The sequence below is a fragment of the Helobdella robusta genome (assembly GCF_000326865.2).
Source record: "Helobdella robusta unplaced genomic scaffold HELROscaffold_25, whole genome shotgun sequence".
NCBI classification, from domain to species: domain Eukaryota; kingdom Metazoa; phylum Annelida; class Clitellata; order Rhynchobdellida; family Glossiphoniidae; genus Helobdella; species Helobdella robusta.
In genome coordinates this window covers 1,956,332-1,979,056 of record NW_008704310.1, presented here as the reverse complement: position 1 = coordinate 1,979,056, position 22,725 = coordinate 1,956,332, and the positions used below count along the sequence as shown (strand labels likewise).

Sequence of the window (22,725 nt, the reverse complement as noted above, 5' to 3'; positions counted from 1 at the left end):
TTCATGCTGACGTTTTGTACCAGTTTTCCTACAAACTGTAGTTGCAGCGTTCATTAAAAAGGTTTTGTATGTACTCCAATCTGTACTGGCTTGCGATTGGTGGTCTAACTGTGTGGCGACAATCTGTTGAAATTTTTCTCGATGAATTGCTTTTCAGCTTCCAAGTTTTGATTCTCCGAGGCATTTGTTTAGACTTATGTTTTGACAGTTCGACAAACAGGTCTGTCACAAGGAGTCTATGTTGGGCGACACATGATTCGCCAGGTATAACTTTGACGTTTTTGAACAGCCTTCGGTGTGGTTGCTTGACAGCAAAGAAATCAATTTGCGTGGCTGATGTTATGAAATGTTCCAACCTCTTTCTAAAATATGTGTTCAGTAAACAAAACCCGTGACTTTCAGCAAACTCAAGGATGTGGTTGCCATCTTCAGTCCATTTTCCATAGCCAAAACCGCCATGTACTTGTCAAAACCATCTGTTTTCTCTCCAACGTGGCCATTGAGATCGCCTCCAATCAGGATTGTTTCAGATTTTGGTATTGTTGAGATGGTGTCAGAGAATGCAGTCCAGAAGTCATTTTTCATTTCTTTTGATTCGCCTATCTGTGGTGCGTATGCAGAAAAAATAATCATTGTTTGCTTTTCTATGCGAAGCTTGATCCACATGAGACGTGAATTAATCCTTTTAATATCCAGTACTTCTTGGGCTAGCGGTTCTCTGACAAAAATTCCAACACCATTTTTGGCCTTCTTTTGACCATTCCAGAATAGTTTATATTTTTCTTTGTCTGAGTTGACATGACAGACACCATTCGATTTCCATCGGGTTTCCTGAAGGCAGCAGATGTCAATCCTTCTACGCTCGAGCATTTCTGCGATTTTCATGCTGCGGCCAGTCAGTGATCCAACATTGATGGCATAGGAATAATTTGGGGAAAAGTTTTTACATCCGGACACCCATCCTGACGACAACCACCAGTTATAAGCGGTTTATATTGATCTTTATATTAGTATAAACAAATATAAGCAAACCAAATCGTGCAGATATCATATCTATTAAGGTGTGTCAAATTTTAAAAAGTTTTTTTTGAAAAAACCAGGGCATGGCAAAAGAAGCTTTTTTATGTCCTGTTTCCGTTGGTGTCTTTCAATTTTGAAGCTTAAGCTTGGTAAATTTTGAGTGAAAGTTTTACAAATATACTACATTATTTACGGGAGAGCGGGTAACATGACTAAGTTGAATGTACCCCCATTGTTAGTTATGCTATAAATCATGAAAAATTCCTAAAGCAGCATTTGTAAAGCTTGAAGTGCATCTCTTTAATCAAATTTTGCAGTTTCATCTAATATTGTATGTTATAAAATTAGACCACAATTAACGCACATAAATTGTTGTTAACTTGTTTTTATGTTTTTCAGATATTGCAATAAATTAAAGAACTACTATCATTGTTATTTTGATCCTGATTATGGCCTCCCAGAGGAAAGACCTCCACTCATCTTAGTTATTATGTGGGGTCTGGCAGGGAGATCATTACCTCAGAGTTACCAACTGTGAGAGATTTATTAAGATACGGTATTCTGCTAAGGAAGTTGAGCGAGAAGGACAAAAAAATTATACCAAAAAAAACTCTCTAAAGATATTATGACTGCCCTCTTTTATCAGTGGACCAAAGCAAATTCTAAGTTTAAATATCCTGTTGTTATTCATGAAGTAACAATCCAGGAAAGAATCTTTAATTTGTGAAATAATGCTACTGATGTGTCCCTTGGCAGAAATCTTGTTTGGTTGGTATGTGATCTTCACACAAATGAATTACCACTGAGACATCTTATTCATGAATTGGATGGTCAAACACTGAGCAATAATCGATGGTCAGGACCAATTGGTAAAATATTTGATGATGCAGTAGACCTGGATATAAATCCAAATTTTATCAGGATAACTGTTGGTCTTCCATTGATTGAGTTAAAACAGAGTTTGATTGATGACCTCAGCACAGACCAGTATTATGGATACATGATTGTTAATGCTATCAGATCTAGTGTTGTGCCTGACAGGCTTGCGAACTTACAGATTGGACCTGTCTGTCACTCAAGATGGTTGACTACAGCTCTAAGATGTTGCAGATTATGGGTTTCAAATCATGGTCTGAAAGATATGCCACTTATAAATTTGAAATTGATTGTCGAATTTATAGTCGGAGTTTATATGACTAATTGGTTTAACATCAAAGTAAAGCATAGTTGGATTGATGGTCCGAGACATGTACTTTTACAGCTTGAGCTTTTGAGAAGCCAAGACAAAGAGGTGATGCAGATAGTGATGCCTGTGGTAAGAAGATCAGCCTGGTATGCACATTCTGAAGCTGTCATCAAGACACTGATTTGTAGTGACAAGGAGGAAGAAAGAAAAGTTGGAATTGAAAAGATTCTTGAGATCAGAGGAAAAGCAGATGAGAATGTTCAGATGGGGGATATGAGTTTAAGACAAAGGGTAACACCAGAGATCAATCCTGATGCCAGCAGCCTACTTGAACTCATTCATTGGGATTCTGAAATGTATGAATCTCCTCTAACTTGTAGCTTAACAACGGCTCAAGTCAAACAATTTTTGCACACTCCAATGATAGTCCCAGACTGGCCCTCTCACATTCAAAGTATTGAGAGATGTGTCAAGATGGTTACAGAGACAAATGAGCATGTCTACAGTCAGGAAAGAAGGCATGGATATATTAGATCACAGATCATCAGCAGACAACTAATGAGTAGACATGCGAGCAAGAAGGACACAAAGACATCTTGTAAGTTTGGAAATAATTGACACTTGCTGTAAGCTGTGAAACTGTCTACTTTGTAATTGACATAACATTGATTAGACATTGCATATAATGCTAATACTATTTCAGTATTTAATAAAAATATAAAATTTGTCGTTGCATAAAATTAGTTTTCTTTTTTCGATGATTTTTATAATTAATTCCTAAATTACGAAAATAAATATTTTAGCTGAAATTTCAACATAAAATTTACCAAGCTTAAAATTTTCAAATCTAAAATCTGAAGGTTAATTTGGATTCAGCATACAAAAATGTATCTTTTTGTAACCCCTGGTTTTTAAAAATCTAAAAAAATCAATTTCCGGTATAAAATTGACACACCCTAATATCTATTCACAACTACTCCTATATCTTCATAGAGGTGAAGTAACGGTATACTAGTTAATGTGTTTGGCATGGCTGTTGTGATGACTGGGTTCAAATGCAAAAAGATCCTCGCTTATAACATGCAATGTGTGTGATGCATTAATCCATGCGTATTCAATATACGTGTGCTTTTTGTTGATATCTTAGATTAGAGAAATTGCAAAAAAATTAGAATTACCAAATGATTAGAACAATTTTGTTCAATCACATGTTCTTCTTTGACACATTTTTTAACCAAATTTTCAAAGAAATTAAAAAGTAGGGCATAATTATAATGTTTATAAACACAATTAAACAATTAGATCATCAAAAAATGAAACGGTGATGAAGGTTTAAATTCAGAAACATAAAAATAAAATAAAACAACAATGAGTGAACTTTAAAAATAGTTTCCCAATCTGCTTCCTTCTTTTCACTCTTAACAAAGCTGTTGTATCGAAGTTTTTTACAAACCGATTCATCTTCTAACATTGATTTAACATTTTCTTTCCATTTCTAAAAAAATATTTCAGTTGTGTAAATTTAAAGATAGAATTTATTTACGATTTAAAAAAATTTAAGCTTTTAACAAGAAAGGAATTCTTGTCATTACCAACATTATAAATGGATTACTAAATTATTAATATATATATATCAATCAATCAATGATCCTCAAGGCCGATGGTGTACACTAAGCATGCTTTTGATGTACACTAAGCATGAATTGGAGTCATCAAACATGTGAAAAATGGTCAGATATTGTAGATGGTTTTGCTACATAGGTCACCTGAAGCTACCGTTTGAGGTTCAAAATAATTAGAGGTGATCCAACGGTACTGTACAACATCACCGTAGGTAATGTGGGAGGAGAATCCTTGCTGGCACTACACTTCTTTGGGGTAGCTCTAACCAGAGGTCAGCGCTACCAATAACAGGTTCAAAGATTCAACACTAATACAAAAAAATATTTTTTCAGCAGCAGAGTAGTTACCATTTGAAACAATTTACCTTTCAGTCTTGTTGAAGTTGATTCAGTAAATAAATTTAAAAATAATTTTGACAAATATATGGCTGACAAAAAACTTATTTATTATCAATCCAATTATCCATTTACATTTTCTTTTTTGATTTCATTCTGACTTTTGATCTAGACATCTATTGTCATCTGAGGTCCATTCATCATTTATAATTTAAAAAAAATATTAATTTATTATTAAATTAATAAATAAATACAGTTTAATTTTGAATAGTCTGTGCTGTGTGATATTTTTTATTCTGATGTGATTAATAAGATTATAAATAATTTTTATAAAAAATATTTAAAAAATTTTAAACTTAAATTAAAGGTAAAGCTTTTAAAATTTAAACTATTCAATTTTAGCGGGAAAATTTTGATCAAATTTCGCTACTAGACCACGAACTCAAACGTTAACTGACCTTCCTTTCAGTTTGGTTTTGTACGTTAGCAGAAATTAGCGACTTCAACAACTGTGAAAGATTGTAATCCATCTCAATCGACACCAGCCGCTCTTCAAAATTAACAAGATTATATTTAGTTTAGGGAATGTAGTGGTACGAAGTTGTGTGAAAATTTACTTTTAAAAAGATAATAGAGGTGTGTTCATTAAATTGTGTACAAGTTTCTGAGAATGTTTCATTATTTATCATTTTAATGTTAATGAAAAGTTTTATGGTTAAAGTTTTTCAGAATCTGATGATACTTTAACAGAGTTACAGAATGTTTAGATTTATTAAAACATATTAGTTCCACTTAGAAGAATTTAGTTTAAGGTACATAAAATCACTCCAAGCGATCATAAAAAGAAAAAAGGGTTAAATATCACACTCTTCCTAGGTTCATGAAAATCAACAACAGGTCACAGACATCGTATATGAATACGTGGTGAACTACGCATCAAATTTTTTGTCATATAATCGAATCGAACCCGCGCACCAGGCCACCTTAATCACTCGCCTATCACGAAATAAATGGAAAAAAGATATGAAGATAAAATGTGAAGAACTGAACACTATCAAGTTTATATAGAGTTCTTATACTTGTCAACTATATGCTAATGACTCATGTAAGAATCATGTACGAGTCATTAGCAAACAGTTGCATCTACGACTCCTCAACTTTAATTTGATATTGTGATGTGTATTTGTCGGATATACTTGGTCTACCGTTAAAGATTGTTTCCCTTGAGGACAGTGCGTTAAGAATTAGATTAAAATTGCCCAGTTATTTCAATACCAACTCAAATAACGAAATTCTTTGTCTTTTGCGAGTAAAATCTGTTGACTACAAGACAAAATAATAAACAACTTGCTTTTTAATTCAAGCTCAACGTCTCAGCTACTAAAAAAATTGGATGATAATCGAATAACCTTAACCTACCTAAATTAAAACTTGCTTCATAGTCAGGATTCCATAATCAAGTCGGTAACAAACACAATATCATCTAAAATAACACTAGTCGAAAAATTTAGATAAAGGCAAGATTAACTTTATAAATTTGCAAGAAAATATGTTATTCAACAACAACCAACGATAATCTACTCAGATGGGTTAATACACAGGATCCTCTATGTTTTCTTTGCGGCTCGCATCCAACGAAGAAACATGTAGTGCCTAAATGTGGATCAGTAACTGCGTTGAAACGTTATACAAAACATCACAACAATGTTAATTGAAATCATCAATTGGTTGACAAAATACTCTTCGGCGGATTCCCAGATATTCGCAGATATCGAAATTGACTGAGTCCTGCCAATGTCGCAACTGTTCAATGTTCTTCGTCCAGACATCGCCATTCTTCATGACCACAAAATTGAGGTACTAGAATTGACTGTTTGCAACTAAACATATTTATTACAATCCAGGAATTAAAAACAACTAACATACAATAATAGTTTAGCTTCTAGTTTAAAAGCTGATTTTGAAAACTTTTCAGTTGTTCTAAACATATTAGAAATTACTCCGATAGGCTATTTTAATATCTTGCAGTCTGTGTCATTTATTCATTTATTGACAAATCCTATTATTAAATCGAAATACACTATTTACTGCGTTAGAAATATCGTAGTACATGATATATCTATTGTGACAGAAACATTGTATAATCGTTTAAATATGTCACCTAAGTACACTTATAATAGATAATGAGTAATAGGGTTTTATTGTGCGTTTAATTATTTGTCAATGACCATACTTTATTTTATTTTTTTATTTTATGTCATTGATTTCTTGTAATAAAAGAGTTTAATTATTATTAATTGCTGATCTTCTTCTTCTTTCTTTTGTCTTATCCTTTCAGGACATCACGAATGTAAGTCGTTGTTGACTGTTTGTCTCTTCTCTCTGCAATCTTTCCAGTAGTTGTTAGATTTTCCATTCCTTTCTTCCGCATGATGTTTCCAAAAAATTTTAACTGCCCTCATCAAATTATTTGACATAATTTTCTCTTTTCATAACCGGACTGTTTTATTTTAATACGTCCTCATTAGAGGTATGAGAGTTCCGACTAGACTATTATTATTATTTATTACTGTTATCATTCTATATATTATTATACCTATATGTGTGGAAAAAAGAATAAAAAAGGCCAATTGTTTTATGAAGATGTAAGCAGTCTCACAGTTGTATGAAAAATATTAGACTCTCCGACTTCCGTCTCTCAAAAATTCCGACTCCTGGTATAAATCTCCGATTCCCAACTCTGACTCCGAGTTCTGAAACCAAGAAAAATTTTTTAAATTTTGCATTCACTACTAAATAAAAAGTACTTTAAAAAGCTTAAAATTAGTCAAAAAATTGTTTTTTTTTTAAAGTAAAACAACTTTGGTTTTATGTTTTAAAACATACTGAAAAATTATGTGGTTTTATTCATATTATTAGCATCTATTTTCAGTATTAAAGATGATTGCATATTGCCATATAATTAGATTAAAAAATATATTCATCTTCTAAATAATACGATCTTGAAAAAAATTTTCAGAAAAATCTCTGACAAAATCTCCTGTACCGACCGACTCTGACACTCTAGTTGTAAGTTTACTTTTAAGCAAATAATTATTCGTAATGTAATGTAATTGAATATCCGTGTGTGCAACAAATTTCTCATTTGATGGCACGCAAATTTTTGTGAAACTTTTAAATAAATAAATAAATGGATACGTCAAAGATTTCTAACGAGCATATTCATGACAATTTGCCGTTCTCGTCAAAAAGCGTGGACAAGATAATAGATGATTCTCAGCATAGTGGTGAACTCCTGTTGAGTGGTCGAAAGTTGTCTGATTTTCCAAACTCCATCACCCACTATGATCTGTCTGATTTGCACCACGCAGGTCACTTCTCACTCCTTCATTAAATTTTTACCCTCACTGTACTCTAATGTTGCATTAAATTTACTTCTTATTTTTCAATTTGGTCTGGCTCAGCACATGCTCAGCATATTAAGTAATAAACTAAATAAACAGACACAAGAGCATAAAAATGAAAATGAAATAAATAAGCTCAACTATGTCTGCTCTATCTTCTTTAGTGTTTAAAACTGATGCAATTTCACTATTTAATATCATAAAAATTTTAAGTGCATCAGTAAGGAAAATTTTATTGCTTATGCATTGTAATGGCAGTTTATGAAAGTGGTTGTATCATCTTATTTTATTGTCCCATAATTTAACTGAAAATTTTTGTAATAACCAAATTAGACAAATTGTTTGATATTTTAAAAATTCAATCACATTTGAGAATATTTTGTGGGAAGCTTAATGTTATTTTTAGCATGAGGGTTCAGCAGTGGAGTGATGTTTTCTAAATATTATTTGCTCTTTCATTTTGGTGCATGACCAACTACCAGATTATGAGGTTTTTAGTATTTATAATTTATCTTTAGATAATTCAATTTAGATAATCTCAAGATGCTGTAGTAATCATGCAAGAAAGTGAATTGTATAGACAGAAATGATAATTGTTTAATTAACACCATTTTACAACAAAGATTGCGTTTTAAGATGGACTAGAAATATTACAAATTAATACATATTTTTTAGTTGTTATGTTATGCTTTTGATGTCCTGGTTATGACATTAAACTGACCCTCACTGCCTTGTGAGTGATGTTGGATCATCAAAGGCTAGGCCCACCGCTTATAACTGTGGTTGCGTAAGGAAGGGCGTCCTGCATAAAAATTAGCCAAATAAATTACTTATGATGGAATGGCGTCGAGGGGTATTTCAGTTTCATCATAGGTAGCCAAACGGCAACCCCCGATCTCGGGGAAAATGTCGTCTAAACTTGTGTTGTTGTTGTATGTTATGCTTTTGGTAATGTTTTCTATTCAGATCTGTCAAAGAACTGTTTGAGTGACTTTCCACGTTTCCTCTTCAACTTCTTGTCATTGGAGCACCTTAATTGCTACCACAACTCTATCAAGACCATACCTATCTCCATCTTACAACTTAAAAATCTTGTACAACTCAATTTAAGGTAACATTTTAAAATTATTGTTCTTTCCAACGGTTAGTCAAATTGTTTATTTAAATTTGGCCCTTTATGTAACCGTTAAAGCATGAACAATTTAAAAAGGTGTAACAGGATATCATGCATTTTTGAAGGCTAGGTTCATTTACATGTTGAGCTAATGGTGCTGCTTATCTTGCAGAATATTTTTTGGTAGCCCACCACTTCATTACTTGTTTGATGAATTTTCAGAAAAATATATAACTGGATGTAAACAAAAAATAAAGATGTGTCCATTTTATAGCTAAACTATAAATGAAAATATTTTTCAATATTAATAATTTTCTATGTTTCTATGTTTTTTCAATATTTATATTATAATTATATAAATTTGTTAATTTTACTGCAATTGATACATATTTTCATACAATAATTAAATCATGAATATTTGTTTGCTTATGAAGCGATTCTGCCAGTTATCATTCTTTACATCACACAGCATTACTCACATAATGTTATTCATCTAATTACCAGATGTTATTTGAGTAATGATTTGTATGTTTTATGTAATTACTAAAATTAGTTGCATAAATGTGATAATAGCACACAATCTTCATAGTTTTTATAGCCATATATTCTTCATGCATTCTCGTCCTCATCATCTCCATCAAGCTCGCCAAATGATCAACAAAAGTTTTTGTTGCAACTATACAATGACCATCTACAGCTTCACACATTTTAAATTTATTTCCTGTTATTGACACCTAACTTCTCATCATAATTTTTAAATATTGATCATTCACGTCATCAGTTCCACCATCAACATCATCATCTCCACCATCACATACATCATCATTTCCACCATCACCCATTAGTCACAACCAGTTAACATGTCTACCAAAGCATGCCTGCCAGCTTGCATGTCTTCAGATACTAAACTTATCCAACAACCGACTGCAAAATTTGCCAAACGACATATCACAGCTCAATCAGCTTATGGAGTTGGTTCGTTCGTTAGATATTTGTTGCATCGTTGCATAGTTATCTTTTGATGTCCTTGTGTTGTTCAGCTGTTATTTTTTGTTTTGCTGTATGTATTTTTATACAGTTTATAGTATTTATCTAGCCATCCATCTATTCATCTACACAGTTGATTCATGAAAAATCCATCTAATTATTTACTTTTACTTTTAGCATGAACAGACATTTGTTGGATGTTGTTTGCTTTGAGACTGGCCACTGTCAGTTGTCTATGAGCAATTCTTAAGGGCATGTCAAGAGTTGGCAGTTAATTTGAGAGTTTTGCAACGGTCAAATCAGTAGGAGCAGGCAATAAAAAAATTTTGCTTTTGCTCCAGTTATTGTTGATGCAATTATGTGTTGTATCAAAAAGAAGAAAAGTTTGTTGCCCATTCCCATGCAAAATATTTTTAATTTTTCACCACAAGTTCAGTATAGAAAGCTCTGTAATATAAAGCATTTCAATAAAAGTTATTTAACAACTAAAAGTAAAATATCACATCATTTCCAAGTTTTCAAATGGTAACATATTTTCCTATGGTATATATTCAGATCATAGATTGATATGTGTCTTTATACCAATAACATGACTGCCACAAAAAACTTGACTAGATTATGAATGGGAATAGATGAAAATATTATTGTATGTCATGAATACTCTGCTTTCTATGCCATACCAGAGTCAAGATATTGATTTCAAATTTAAAAATTTCAATGGAGACTTTAGAAAAATAGCTTATAAAATTTCAATGCTGCAGTTTATTGAACGTAGATCTGACCTAATTGTACCTTGGTTTGGCTACGAATACAGAAGAGCTAAAAGAAATTGTTGGAGAATAGAGAAAAATTATAGAAATAGTTTCCCAAGGACAGACATCAGTGTTGCAGGAGGAATGGACTGTTGCCTTGTAAAATACAGACAGGTTTTTTTTTCCAAAAATGTAGTTGTTATTGGAAAACATTAATTATGGATAATACTAGCAATCCCAAAAAATTATGGAATATAATAAACAAAATCTTTTGTGAAGATAGTAGCTGAAATTTCTTTTGCAGCACTGTTGATATTCTTCTCAATTCATAAATTTTTTGCAAGAAAAGATTGAAAAAATTGAACAAGCTACTAGATTTACTGCAGATTTACTGAAAACCAAGTTTTTGATGAATGCAAATCAGACAGCAGTTGTCTACTCTCGATTTTTTTTTCAATAATTTAACATTAGGTCAATTAAAGGTCAATTAAAAAAAGGTCAATTACACTCTTCCAAAGTTCAGAGGATTCAACAAAGTGCTCAAAAATCGTATATGAATACATGCTAAACGACGCATCACACATCAAGCATGTGATAGGCGGGGATCTTTTTGTCATATTCAATCCCAGTTACTGCGAAACAGCACCAGGCGACCTTAACCATTAGACCATCACCGCCCACATTAAAAAGAACGTACTTAGCATACCGTTTAAAACCTATATCTTTTCCATCCATTGTAAGCACAGTTGCACCTCTTTTGTAAAAAGAAAACAGATAGAAATGAACTTTCATCTTCAAAGTCATTGAACTTTTGAATCATTTGAACAGTTTAATTGTTCAAGTTTATTACTTTTGGTTGAAAATTATTAAAAATTATAAATTCAAAAGCCAATGTTTCGAAAAAAAGTTTTTCTATATATTTTTCTATTTTCTATATATATATATATATATATAGATCACTTTGTGTTTTGGAGCTAATAAATTAGGAACGCACTGATATAGGTATATATAAGATACAACCATTATTGGATAACATACTACATTGAAGATGGTAAAGGATTACCGAAAAAAGCTTTTTCTGTATAAGATATAAGATAGAATAAATAAAAAAAGTAGTTAGAAACTTTGTTTTCTATATAAATAAGTCAAAAAACAATTATAAAATATACAGTACAAAATTTTGAATAAGTGAACCAAAAACTGGTCAAGCTGAAAATGCAGTGATATTTCTTAATAATTGTATGTAAGATAGTATCAACCCTAACTATATATATATATATATATATATATATCTATATATATATATATTTTTTGATATTCACTTTGAAATCTTTTTATACATATTTATTCTTTGGTCGCTGGAGTAAAATTGGTTTTTAAATGAAATTTTGCGTTTGCTGTTCGAATTTAAGAGATAGCATTTAATTTTAATATGAAACTAATTTGTTTTAACAAAGGATGTGAGCAATAATCAGTTGCAAAGCCTCCCAGACACCATTCAACAACTCACTTTGCTCAGATATCTTGATGTTCACAAAAATTACTTAACCTCTCTTAATAGTTGTTAGTATTTCTTATGGTAATTTGTATTTTCTATATTATTTTACATGAATTAAAATTAAATTTTGTTCATTTTCCTAAACTGCTATAATCTTAATATTAGAAAGGAGAAATTTTATTCTACTTTGAACCATTTAACCCTAAAAGAATTATACGTTTATAATAAGGTAGCATTATAATTTGACCAAAATTGGGTTTCTGAACTAAAATGAAGTAGAAAGGTAACGGTAGACGGCAGTAGTAGTGCAGTTTCATTAGAGATTCAATGCATGTTTTAAGCTGGTTTAATGGAGATTCCATGCAAGTTTTAGGCAGGTTCAACGAAGGTTTTGATCAGGTTCAATGCAAGTTTAAAACAGGCTCAATGAATATTTGATTCATGTTTTAGGCAGATTCAATACAGATTTTAGACAGGTTCAATGCAGATTTCAGACAGGTTCACAGCAAGTTTTAAGCAGTTTTAATGTGTAGGTTTGATACAGGTTTTAGGTAGCTTCAATTCAAGTTTTAAGAAGGTTCAATGCAAGTTTTAGACAGGTTCAATGCAAGTTTTAGACAGGTTCAATGTAGGTCTTAGACAGGTTCAATGCAAGTTTTAGGCAGGTTCAATGTAGGTCTTAGACAGGTTCAATGCAAGTTTTAGACAGGTTCAATGTAGGTCTTAGACAGGTTCAATGCAAGTTTTAGACAGGTTCAATGTAGGTCTTAGACAGGTTCAATGCAAGTTTTAGGCAGGTTCAATGTAGGTCTTAGACAGGTTCAATGCAAGTTTTAGACAGGGTCAATGTAGGTCTTAGACAGGTTCAATGCAAGTTTTAGACAGGTTCAATGTAGGTCTTAGACAGGTTCAATGCAAGTTTTAGGCAGGTTCAATGTAGGTCTTAGACAGGTTCAATGCAAGTTTTAGACAGGTTCAATGTAGGTCTTAGACAGGTTCAATGCAAGTTTCAATTCAAGTTTGTGTCAGGTTTAATGTCTGTTTTAGGCAGGTTCAATTCAAGTTCAATGCATGTTTTGACAGATTCAATTCAAGTTTGATGCAAGTTTTACGATGGTTCAATATAGTTTCACCTTCATTTTATAGAATGCTATTGAAAAATTAAGCTTATTTGATATCTACAGTGATTGATAATTTCAGAGGTATAATTTCGGATAAAATGTGTTTGTTAACTAAAAATGTATTTCCACTTTCTTTTTATATAGATTATTTTTTTTGGTTTGACTGTGTTCTTCATCACTCGTTTAAGTGACATGCCATATAAATTTCCATGCAGGTGTTTGTACTATGAGGTTGGTGAAGTTGGACATTTCCGTAAATCATATCACACACCTTCCTGCCGACTTTGACCAACTTACTTCATTGGATCTTCTCATCATACACAACAATCCTCTCATTCACCCACCTCCCAATGTTAGCATTCCATTCAATTAAATCCACATGAATTATAATTTTTTGTTTGTTTTTCATCATCAACATGGTCAACTATATCAATTTTTTATCCCTATCGTTTTCAGAATTTTTCTTTTGCCTAATAGAAACTAGTAAGATGGCTGGAATAATATTGATAGTTGCTTTATTCAATTATAACAATATTTGAATTAACTACAATATATATTTATCATTTAATATGTTTTGATATATGTTGACATTTATTTTAATAGATGTTTATTATTTAATATATGATTATTATATGTTTTAATATACGTTAGTGTATATTTAAGTGTTTTGAATATATGTGTTTTTATGATGTCTATCCATCTAGTACAATTCAATGTGATATGATGTGATACAATGCAGCTGAAATACATCAGAAGTATTTTGCAATTTGATAACCAAGGCAATGGATGAAACTTTTTTCACATAGTTCCCATGCGTTATGAATGTGTTTAAGAAGAAACCCACTCCCTGATTGTACAGAAACGGCAGGCCAGACTCCACAGCCTGAAGGAAGCAGTCCATATTCTTTGTAGGCAATGTAGAATAGAAACCACTGCAAAAGCCGGCAAAATGACGGTAGATCGTGGACCGGGTCTGTGGATGAACGAGCCAGTGACGCGTCTGATCATTTTTGTTGACTTAAATCAGTTTTGATAGATGTTTAAAGTAGAATTTTCAATAGTGAAGTTCAGCTGATCAGTGACGGGATAGGAAACTATTAAAATAGCTGGAATGATACTGACAGTTGCTCAAACGCCCGTTGCCAATTCTTTCACATGAACACTAGATTTACTATGCTTCTGCAAAACCTAAAATCAGTGTTAAACCGTTTTATGTTTTTGAAGTGGATTTTGATCATGTAACTTTGTGTAAATGTATCGATGCTGGATGTGTTGAATCTGGTGTTAGGTGTTTGTTAAGTGGCTGCACTCTTTCGTTGTAGAAATTGGCAGTCTCGTATGGTCTCCGAGGATTGGAGGGTATTATCTTCATCTCGTTTATAAAGCAAAGGTTCGCGCCGTGAATGCAAAACAACCGAGGACAGGAGGATATTATCCTCATCTCAATCTTGGTGCTTACGAATTGACAGAAGCTGATGTAGTTACTGCGTTCTTCCACTTGATGAGTTTTTGTCCCCATGGAGTAGAATCCTGATTGCATCGTGCATGAAGAAATGTTTGTGCCACAATCAATGAATAGATCCTATTTAAAAAAGCTAAACATTTTGGATTGGAAATAAATTGGGACAAAATTAAGATCATTTTTTGGAATACTGAAAATGATAAATGAAAAAAAACACAAAAAATGGTAATTCATGTGGATTTAATTGAATGGAATGCTAACATTGAGAGGTGGGTGAATGAGAGGATTGTTGTGTATGATGAGAAAAAAAAAATTTTTCGTACTGAATAACAACGTGACTTTTAGTTACACAAAACGCTGAAAGTAGTGTTGTTGAACAATCTCGTCGAATTGCAACGACGTAACTCATGAATATGAAATTCGTTTTTCCTCAATATCTTTCAACGTGGTTTTCAGGTAGTGATGAAGGGATGCCAACACATCATGTCATACATTAAGATGGACAGATTGAGGACGAAGAAAAAGAACAATACAGAAGATGCCTCAAGAAGATTGAAGAAGGGAATATCTACAACTAATGTTAGGTTAGTTGGTTGATTGGTCGGATGTTTGGTTGGTTAGCTGGATAATTGGTAGGTTAACTAGATAGTTAACTGGATGGTTAGTTGGCTGGTTAGCTGGATAGTTGTTTGCTTACTTGGCTGGTTAAATGGTTGGTTGGGCGAATGCAGCCTACAATTGGCGGGTTGATAGCCTTTCTGCTGAACGATCAGTGCATGATTTGGTTGCCCCATTACTGTTGGTTATCATTAAGTTTTTGGGTGTACTCTTTATTTCATTATATAAGTATAATGTTCGCCTCATGGCATATCAATTTATTTTCATCCTACGTTTGCAGGACGAAGAGCACAGTGGATGAGGATTCACCATCAACTCTCAATGCATCTGATAACATTGATGACACACAGTTGTGCAACGTGGACAACAGATCTGTATGTGTCATTTTTTTTTTCGAAATTCAAATGTTTTAATTTCAGATAGTTAATTTAAGTTATTTTTATTTGGTTCTTATTTAATTTTATTTCTTGTGTTTGTTTAAAAGTTGTATTATGTTTCGTTTCGTCATTCAATTTAAAGCATGTGTTAATTAAATGTTGAATTGAGAATGCAGTCGTTAACATGCTGTTCATTTAGAAGTTGTACAATGTAATTGAACTGCTGGAGAATATGAATTCATCAGATTAGTCAGTATGAAACACGCGTTAGAGCTAGAGAAAGAGTTGACAGTAGTGGCAGAACTGGGAGATGCCACTACAACTACTACAACAAGACTCTATATAAGACTGACAGTCGACTTTTACGCAACGAAATTAATTTCCTGAAAGTCGACAACAGGAACAACAACAACGTCACTGTGGAGGTTGAAGAGGAAATCCTTCAGAGGACCTTCAAACACAGTGTGTCCGTTGGTGACCTTACCACAAAACCGTCATCATCATCACCGTCACTATCATCATTACCATCACTACCACCACCGTTGTCCCTATCATCGTTGGTTATGAACAACGCCACTCTTGGAAGAATGAAGAGCACTGCACCATACCCATCAGCCTCTTCTTCACACTTGAACATTAGCAGTCCTGGCCATCCGCTCATGCTGAAACATTCCGTCCAACCGAAAGTTTTTGCTGATGATGGTACTGTTGATGATGATGGAGCTGCTACTGATGAGGAAAATAGTGGTTCATCTGCATCTCCGTCCTCTGTGAAGACGTTGAAATATCAGGACAATACCGACCATGATAATGATGGTGGTGCCGGTAGGGCTGCAACGGATATACGACAACTTTCATCGTCCACACTTTCTTTGGTGCATGTTCTTTTTTTCATTTCATTCCTATTTTATTCTAGTTATTTAATTTTTATCCATATTTTATCAAAGTTTACTTTTTCAAAATATTTTCAAAGATTAGTTTAGTTTTTTATTATTTTGAGTTATGGTAATAAGTTATTTGTCAGTCCTCATTTTTTTACACAGAGTTTATAAATATTTTAATTCGAAAAATGAATCTATAGCTAAACATATAATCTCAACAGTTTCAAATGGTTTTGCAATATTCACTCATGTACTTATTATTAAGTGTTTTGTGTCTACGGCTTAATTCAACTCATAACGATGTGTTGGTACATCTGTAAACTAAGCACGCTTTAAGGTCTTTCATGTTAATGCAAGACCAGGCTCACGTCCTGCGCCGCTATTGCCTGCTTCGAATTCAAAAAATTTCTGCCTACTCTATTTAAAAGTCTATGATATTTTGAACGCCGCATACGTATGAGTAGTTAGTGTCTCTAGGTTTTTGTTATAAAACAAAATGTTAAATATTCAGAAGAACATTTCTATTTATTATGAATAAATCAATTGATTGAAAATGATTGTTCACAATGTCCTAGTCGGACGGGGAGGTGGCTGTTGGTGGGAGCAGGAGTGCACCGGGCATCGAGTCCAGCAGTCATTTTTTCGATATTGGGTTCATAGTCAATGATGGAGGCGAGACTCCAGAGTTAGCATTGCAAACGTTGTTTTTTTTTTATTCTATATTTCACTCGCAAACATCTTAACTTGGGATTTTTTTTACAATAGGATTTAATCCAATGATGAATAAGTAGCTATTACATAGAAATCATTATTCAGTTAAAGCTGGTGTTTAGCATACAAACATGTACGAGACAAAATAACGGTCAATTTATAATATTTCTGATTGGAAGATTCAACGAAAATATGTGCGGCCATTCATTCATGTGGAGTGTGTATGATTGAAGATCTTTTACCTCATGTGGAAAATTGGAGACGTCTTACCTCAATTTCTTCAGAGCTCGCTTAACATTTTCTGATTGATTCACTCGAATGATCTTCAGTGACAGAATGTTCATAATATGCTAATCATTTGAATTTTGAGAATTTGTGAAATGGAGATTTATCAGTCTAATTTTAAGTGATAAAATTATAGATAAAATTAGCCCAGATAGTTTTATTATTCTGTAGCCTGCCTGGTCAACAAGTCAATGTAATAAATTTTAACTTGTTTCTATTTTTTTAGGAATCTTACGCCAACTGCTGACCATCATAATCGTAGACGGATCCCGAGTAAGGTTGATGAGGAGGTGAACAATTTGTTCAGTTTTATTCAGTTTTTTGTTCAGTTTCAGTTCAATTACTTCTTGTTAAGGGTCATTTCATTCATTTCGTGTTAAGGGTCATTTGTTCTGCAATTTAAAATTATTACGCTTGATGTATATGTTTTAAAAAATTAATGCATAACTATTGAGATTTTAAAATTGCTGAATGCTTGTTCAACAGAAAGAAGAATATTTCGACGTGTATGAGAAGATGCACAAGCAGCGATTAAAAGAGGCATCGAAAATTAAGAAGACTCTTGACGTCAGCCCAGTTTGTACAGCTCCATTTTTCAACATTCATTCTGTATATTGTTTTATAAATCATCAATCAATCTTTGTTTAGCGTCCAGAGACCCAGCTACCCCGAGGTAGGACGTTGTTTTCTTTGACATCAATTTTTTTGCGCCAAATTAGACGAACAGTATATCCATTTCATTTAAATTTAGAGCTCTCATGTCTTGCTCGGTTGTTTGCGACCAGGACTTCTTTGGACGGCCTTTGGGACGTGTGCCAGGTACTTCAACATCTGCAAGAGAAGTTATGGCACTGTTTCCACTTCGTTTGACATGAACAAACCACTGCAGACGGTGTTGCCGGCATTCGTTCTTTATATCATCTAAACCAGCACGACGCAGGATTTCGGTAGATTTGATTACAGTACATTCAAGAACATTCCCTAGATATTGAAACGATGTGACTCTCTCTACCTTAATGGCTTCAAAAACATTGCTATTTCGATGTGGTCCTTCAGACTAATTCGTTGCATCTATCGGAGCATTTTCATATCGGTTCGTTGAAGTTGTTGTTCCAGTTTGGTTGTCACTGGCCATGTTTCAGCACCATATAACAATATAACAAGACCGGACGTATCACAGATTTATAAAGTCTTGATCGTAGTGGTAGTGGGATGTCGCGCCGCATAAATATAGAGGCAAGGAGATGCCATTTATTCCAGGCTGCACGTATGCGTGCTCGAACGGCAGCTTCAGCTGTTCCAGTACAATCTAGAACATTTCCTAGATATTGAAACGATGTGACTTTCTCTATTTTAATGGCTTAAAAACATTGCTATTTTGAATTTGTTGTTGTGGATTAATGCAAACAGGACAAACAAAATTGGAAACTTTAGATAAATTACCAATTATTTTTGAACAACGTTTGTGACACCACTGGTTACACTGCTGACACTTGATTGAATTGTTACCTACACCAGCTCGTCCAGTAGCTGTGGATTGGATGGGTTCACCAGTGTTCATTGCTTTGGTTTTGCTGATGTTGACTTTGAATCCATGATCAGCGAGTCTGGTGTTCCAATCTTCAAACATCTGTGCTGCATTCTGCTCAGACGTGGCTGTTAAAACGATATCATCAGCATATATTAAATTCCAAATGTCACCAGTGCGTATCGGTTTTGTGATTTCTTCCATCACAGTTATAAATAACAGTGGACTGAGAATCGAGCCTTGGTGAACTCCAACGCCGATGTCAAATGTATCTGTGTTCCAATATTTGTGCTGACGAGAGTCTTAGTATTCGTATACATTTCCATCACAAGTCGAGCAAGATATTCTGGAATGAGTTGTCGACGTAGACTCCACCTGATTGCTTCACGGGGAACTCGATCAAATGCTCAGCTCCTCTACAGTGACGTCTGAAATCGGGTCTTCGATGGGTGGAGCGTCAAAGTTGACGTTGACGTTGATGGAATTTGTTTCGTTTAACAGACGGTTGAAGTATTCTCTCCACTGTAGCTTGATCTCATCCTGTTCAAGAACCATCTCATTTTTGTTGCTTTTGATACATGAGACACCAACTATGTCTTTTTTCGTATGCTTTGCTTGTTTTGCTATACGATACAGAGATTTCATTTGATCACCTTTGCTTTTAGTGAGCCACTCTCTGCACTGATCTGTCCGAGCCAGTGCGACTTGACGTCTTGCATAGTTGTTCTTCTCACGGAAAATTTTATGGTCATCAATTGACTTTGATTTTTGCCATTGCTTGTATGCAGCTTTCTTTTCAGCTATTGCATTTTGTACACTGTCATTTCATCACCAAGTGTCTCGTTCATGCTGACGTTTTGTACCAGTTTTTCCACAAACTGTAGTTGCAGCGTTTATCAAAACAGTTTTGTATGTACTCCAATCTGCACTGGCTTGCAATTGGTGATCTAACTGTGTGGCGACAATCTGTTGAAATTTTTCTCGATGAATATTGCTTTTCAGCTTCCACGTTTTGATTCTCCGAGGCATTTGTTTAGACTTATGTTTTGACAGATCGACAAACAGGTCTGCCACAAGGAGTCTATGTTGGGCGACACATGATTCGCCAGGTATAACTTTGACGTTTTTGAACAGCCTTCGGTGTGGTTGCTTGACAGCAAAGAAATCAATTTGCGTGGCTGATGGTCCACTTTTGTATGTTATGAAATGTTCCAACCTCTTTCTAAAATATGTGTTCAGTAAACAAAACCCGTGACTTTCAGCAAACTCAAGGATGCGGTTGCCATCTTCAGTCCATTTTCCATAGCCAAAACCGCCATGTACGTTGTCAAAACCATCTGTTTTCTCTCCAACGTGGCCATTGAGATCGCCTCCAATCAGGATTGTTTCAGATTTTGGTATTGTTGAGATGAGGTCAGAGAATGCAGCCCAAAAGTCATTTTTCATCTCTTCTGATTCGCCTATCTGTGGTGTCTATGCAGAAAAAATAATCATTGTTTGCTTTTCTAGGCGAAGCTTGAAACACATGAGACGTGAATTAATCCTTTTAATATCCACTACTTCTTGGGCTAGCGGTTCTCTGACAAAAATTCCAACACCATTTTTGGCCGTCTTTTGACCATTCCAGAATAGTTTATATTTTTCTTTGTCTGAGTTGACATGACAAACACTATTCGATTTCCATCGGGTCTCCTGAAGGCAGCAGATGTCAATCCTTCTACGCTCGAGCATTTCTGCGATTTCCATGCTGCGGCCAGTCAGTGATCCAACATTTGGAGTTCCAAGTCTAAGTACCATAGAGGGGTCATTCTGAATTTTTCTGCAACATCCCTCCGCTATTGCATACTTTCCAGGAATTCTTGGCACCACTTGACCACTTAAGGCCTTCTGGGGACTGGGAGCCGTTGTTTTTTTTGTGATGGCATAGGAATAATTTGGGGAAAAATTTTTACATCCGGACACCCATCCTGACGACAACCACCAGTTATAAGCGGTGGGCCTAGCCTTTTGCTCAAAAGCACGCAAGGCAGCGTGGATGCAGTTTTATGTCATGCCCAGGACTAAGGTGTATGCAAGACATAATTTGTTCTATCTACTTTTTCAAACACTGAATTGAATCAATGATCAATAGATAGATAGATGAATGAATGAACTGGATGATGAATAAGTTGATCATGATCTGTTACAACATGCCAAAAGATAGTATTATAAAAGGAAGAAAATAAAGAGAAAAAATGGATTACATATTAAAAAAATAGTGAATTATATAGTTTAAAAGTAACTAGATGGGAAACAAATAAATAAAGAAATTAATTAATAATTAACTAAATAAATATGTTTAACAGAAAAAAAATTGAACAAATGACGAATGATTATTGATTATTAATTTATTTTAAGGACTGCATATTTGATGTGTGAGTTGATGAGTGATTTTTTGATGTTGAATAATTTGATGGTTTTGAAACCATGTGAGTGAAGTGTTTTGAGTGCATGAAATGTTTGAAAACCTTTTGTGGTGATGTGGTTAATATTAGGGGCTACATTGAGTGTGGAGGTTAATGTGGTGCCTAATATTTTCAATTGATTCGTGCGAGTGATTGATAGATGCTCTGGAGGTAATGCTATTTTCTTACGACTGTTGTGTTTGATGAGTTCGAATGATTTATTGGAGTTGAGGTTAAAGTTGTTCTTGTCAAATAATTGTCATTCTCATTCTAATTTTTAAGAATGGACAAGTTGTTGAAGAATTGAAGGAACCGAACGATTCAGGTTGTTCATGTCTTTTAAGCATTTTTATCATTTTGATGCAATTTCAACTTGAATGTGTTGGAAGCATTTTGACAATAGTTCTTGTGCATGCAGACTGCAGTGCGTTGTCTCCACGTCTAAAGATGATGTTGGACATGATGTCGAAGGAGCTGAAGGACCAGGACCCAGTGCTAACCATCAGAAGGAACTTACAACAAGTTGTTCAACGTCATTCACACGTACACTCGCTCAAGCAGGTTGATCTATAAATCATACTGTGGATGAATTAGTGAATGGGTAGACGAATGTCTGGCTGGTTGGGTTTGGATGGATGACTATGGATGGAAGGACGGATAGATGGATGAATGAATAGCTGGTTATAAATAATAAGTGGGTGAATTGATAGATGTAGATGTATGATTGGTTGAATGAAGGAATGAAAGTGTAGATTGAATATATTGAAATACATTTTAAAATTTATTTGTTTTCACGGTGCAGCACATGGTGGCATTTCTGTGAATAGTGAAGTAATTAATTTTTACTTGAACAGATAATCGAGACCATATTGAAAATTAAACTACCGTGCAAAACATTAAAGAGAGATGAAGATGAGGATGATGATGAAGAAAGTAAGGAATTAGGTGAGGCGCTGAGGGATGGTTCCCTGCTGTGTCAACTGGCCAATGCACTTATTCCAAAATCCATCTCCAACATCTACACTCCCACTAATTATAAGGTAAGGTCATTCTACTTTAATTTTGTCACTGCTTCTTTTGTTTTTCTTTGCTGTTTTTTGGTTTCTATTGTTATTGTTGTTTTTTCCTGTTGTTGTTTCCGTTGTTACTTTTTATTATTATTATGTTATTTACTATCATATATATATATATATATAGTTTGGAACGAGGCTTTCTTTGATGCATATATCGTTAAATTTATATGCCCATTTTGCATTTAGTAGTTTTTTAAAGACAACTTCAACACGAAAGAATTTTTATACTCGTATTTATTTAATGTCATAATTTAATTAATGTTGTAAGTGCGCTGTCATAATTTAATTAATGTTGTAAGTGCGCTC

The 22,725-nt window shown here is 33.9% G+C and overlaps 6 protein-coding genes across 6 annotated transcripts in view; 4 read left to right on the top strand and 2 right to left on the bottom strand.

Annotated features, from left to right (window-relative positions):
• Positions 1-375: 375 nt before the first annotated feature.
• On the bottom strand, positions 376-885 carry HELRODRAFT_79568 (hypothetical protein; the record flags this gene model as incomplete). The annotated part of the gene is made up of 1 exon (XM_009019752.1): positions 376-885. The coding sequence occupies one exon, from the start codon at positions 883-885 to the stop codon at positions 376-378; it is 510 nt and encodes a 169-aa protein (XP_009018000.1).
• A 343-nt stretch (positions 886-1,228) lies between these two features.
• HELRODRAFT_173137 (hypothetical protein) lies at positions 1,229-2,824 on the top strand (the record flags this gene model as incomplete). The annotated part of the gene is made up of 3 exons (XM_009019751.1): positions 1,229-1,254; positions 1,420-1,554; positions 1,777-2,824. 3 exons carry the CDS (start codon positions 1,229-1,231, stop codon positions 2,822-2,824), a joined length of 1,209 nt encoding a protein of 402 aa, XP_009017999.1.
• Positions 2,825-7,354: 4,530 nt separating this feature from the next.
• On the top strand, positions 7,355-13,413 carry HELRODRAFT_173136 (hypothetical protein; the record flags this gene model as incomplete). The annotated part of the gene is made up of 5 exons (XM_009019750.1): positions 7,355-7,535; positions 8,535-8,679; positions 9,528-9,657; positions 11,879-11,984; positions 13,256-13,413. The coding sequence occupies 5 exons, from the start codon at positions 7,355-7,357 to the stop codon at positions 13,411-13,413; spliced, it is 720 nt and encodes a 239-aa protein (XP_009017998.1).
• A 327-nt stretch (positions 13,414-13,740) lies between these two features.
• On the bottom strand, positions 13,741-14,580 carry HELRODRAFT_173135 (hypothetical protein; the record flags this gene model as incomplete). Its single annotated transcript, XM_009019749.1, has 2 exons — positions 13,741-14,040; positions 14,284-14,580. The coding sequence occupies 2 exons, from the start codon at positions 14,578-14,580 to the stop codon at positions 13,741-13,743; spliced, it is 597 nt and encodes a 198-aa protein (XP_009017997.1).
• Positions 14,581-14,724: 144 nt separating this feature from the next.
• Positions 14,725-20,966, top strand: HELRODRAFT_173134 (hypothetical protein; the record flags this gene model as incomplete). The annotated part of the gene is made up of 8 exons (XM_009019748.1): positions 14,725-14,771; positions 15,401-15,494; positions 15,743-16,378; positions 16,954-17,063; positions 17,601-17,664; positions 17,861-17,950; positions 20,601-20,658; positions 20,887-20,966. The coding sequence occupies 8 exons, from the start codon at positions 14,725-14,727 to the stop codon at positions 20,964-20,966; spliced, it is 1,179 nt and encodes a 392-aa protein (XP_009017996.1).
• Positions 20,967-21,793: 827 nt separating this feature from the next.
• Positions 21,794-22,725, top strand: part of HELRODRAFT_173133 (hypothetical protein) — a gene marked incomplete at both ends in the record, with an annotated part of 2,341 nt that continues 1,409 nt past the window's right edge. Inside the window, 2 exons of the mRNA XM_009019747.1 lie at positions 21,794-21,907; positions 22,201-22,386. Coding sequence (XP_009017995.1) covers positions 21,794-21,907; positions 22,201-22,386 — 300 coding nt within the window. The remainder of the gene's footprint in view (positions 21,908-22,200; positions 22,387-22,725) is intronic.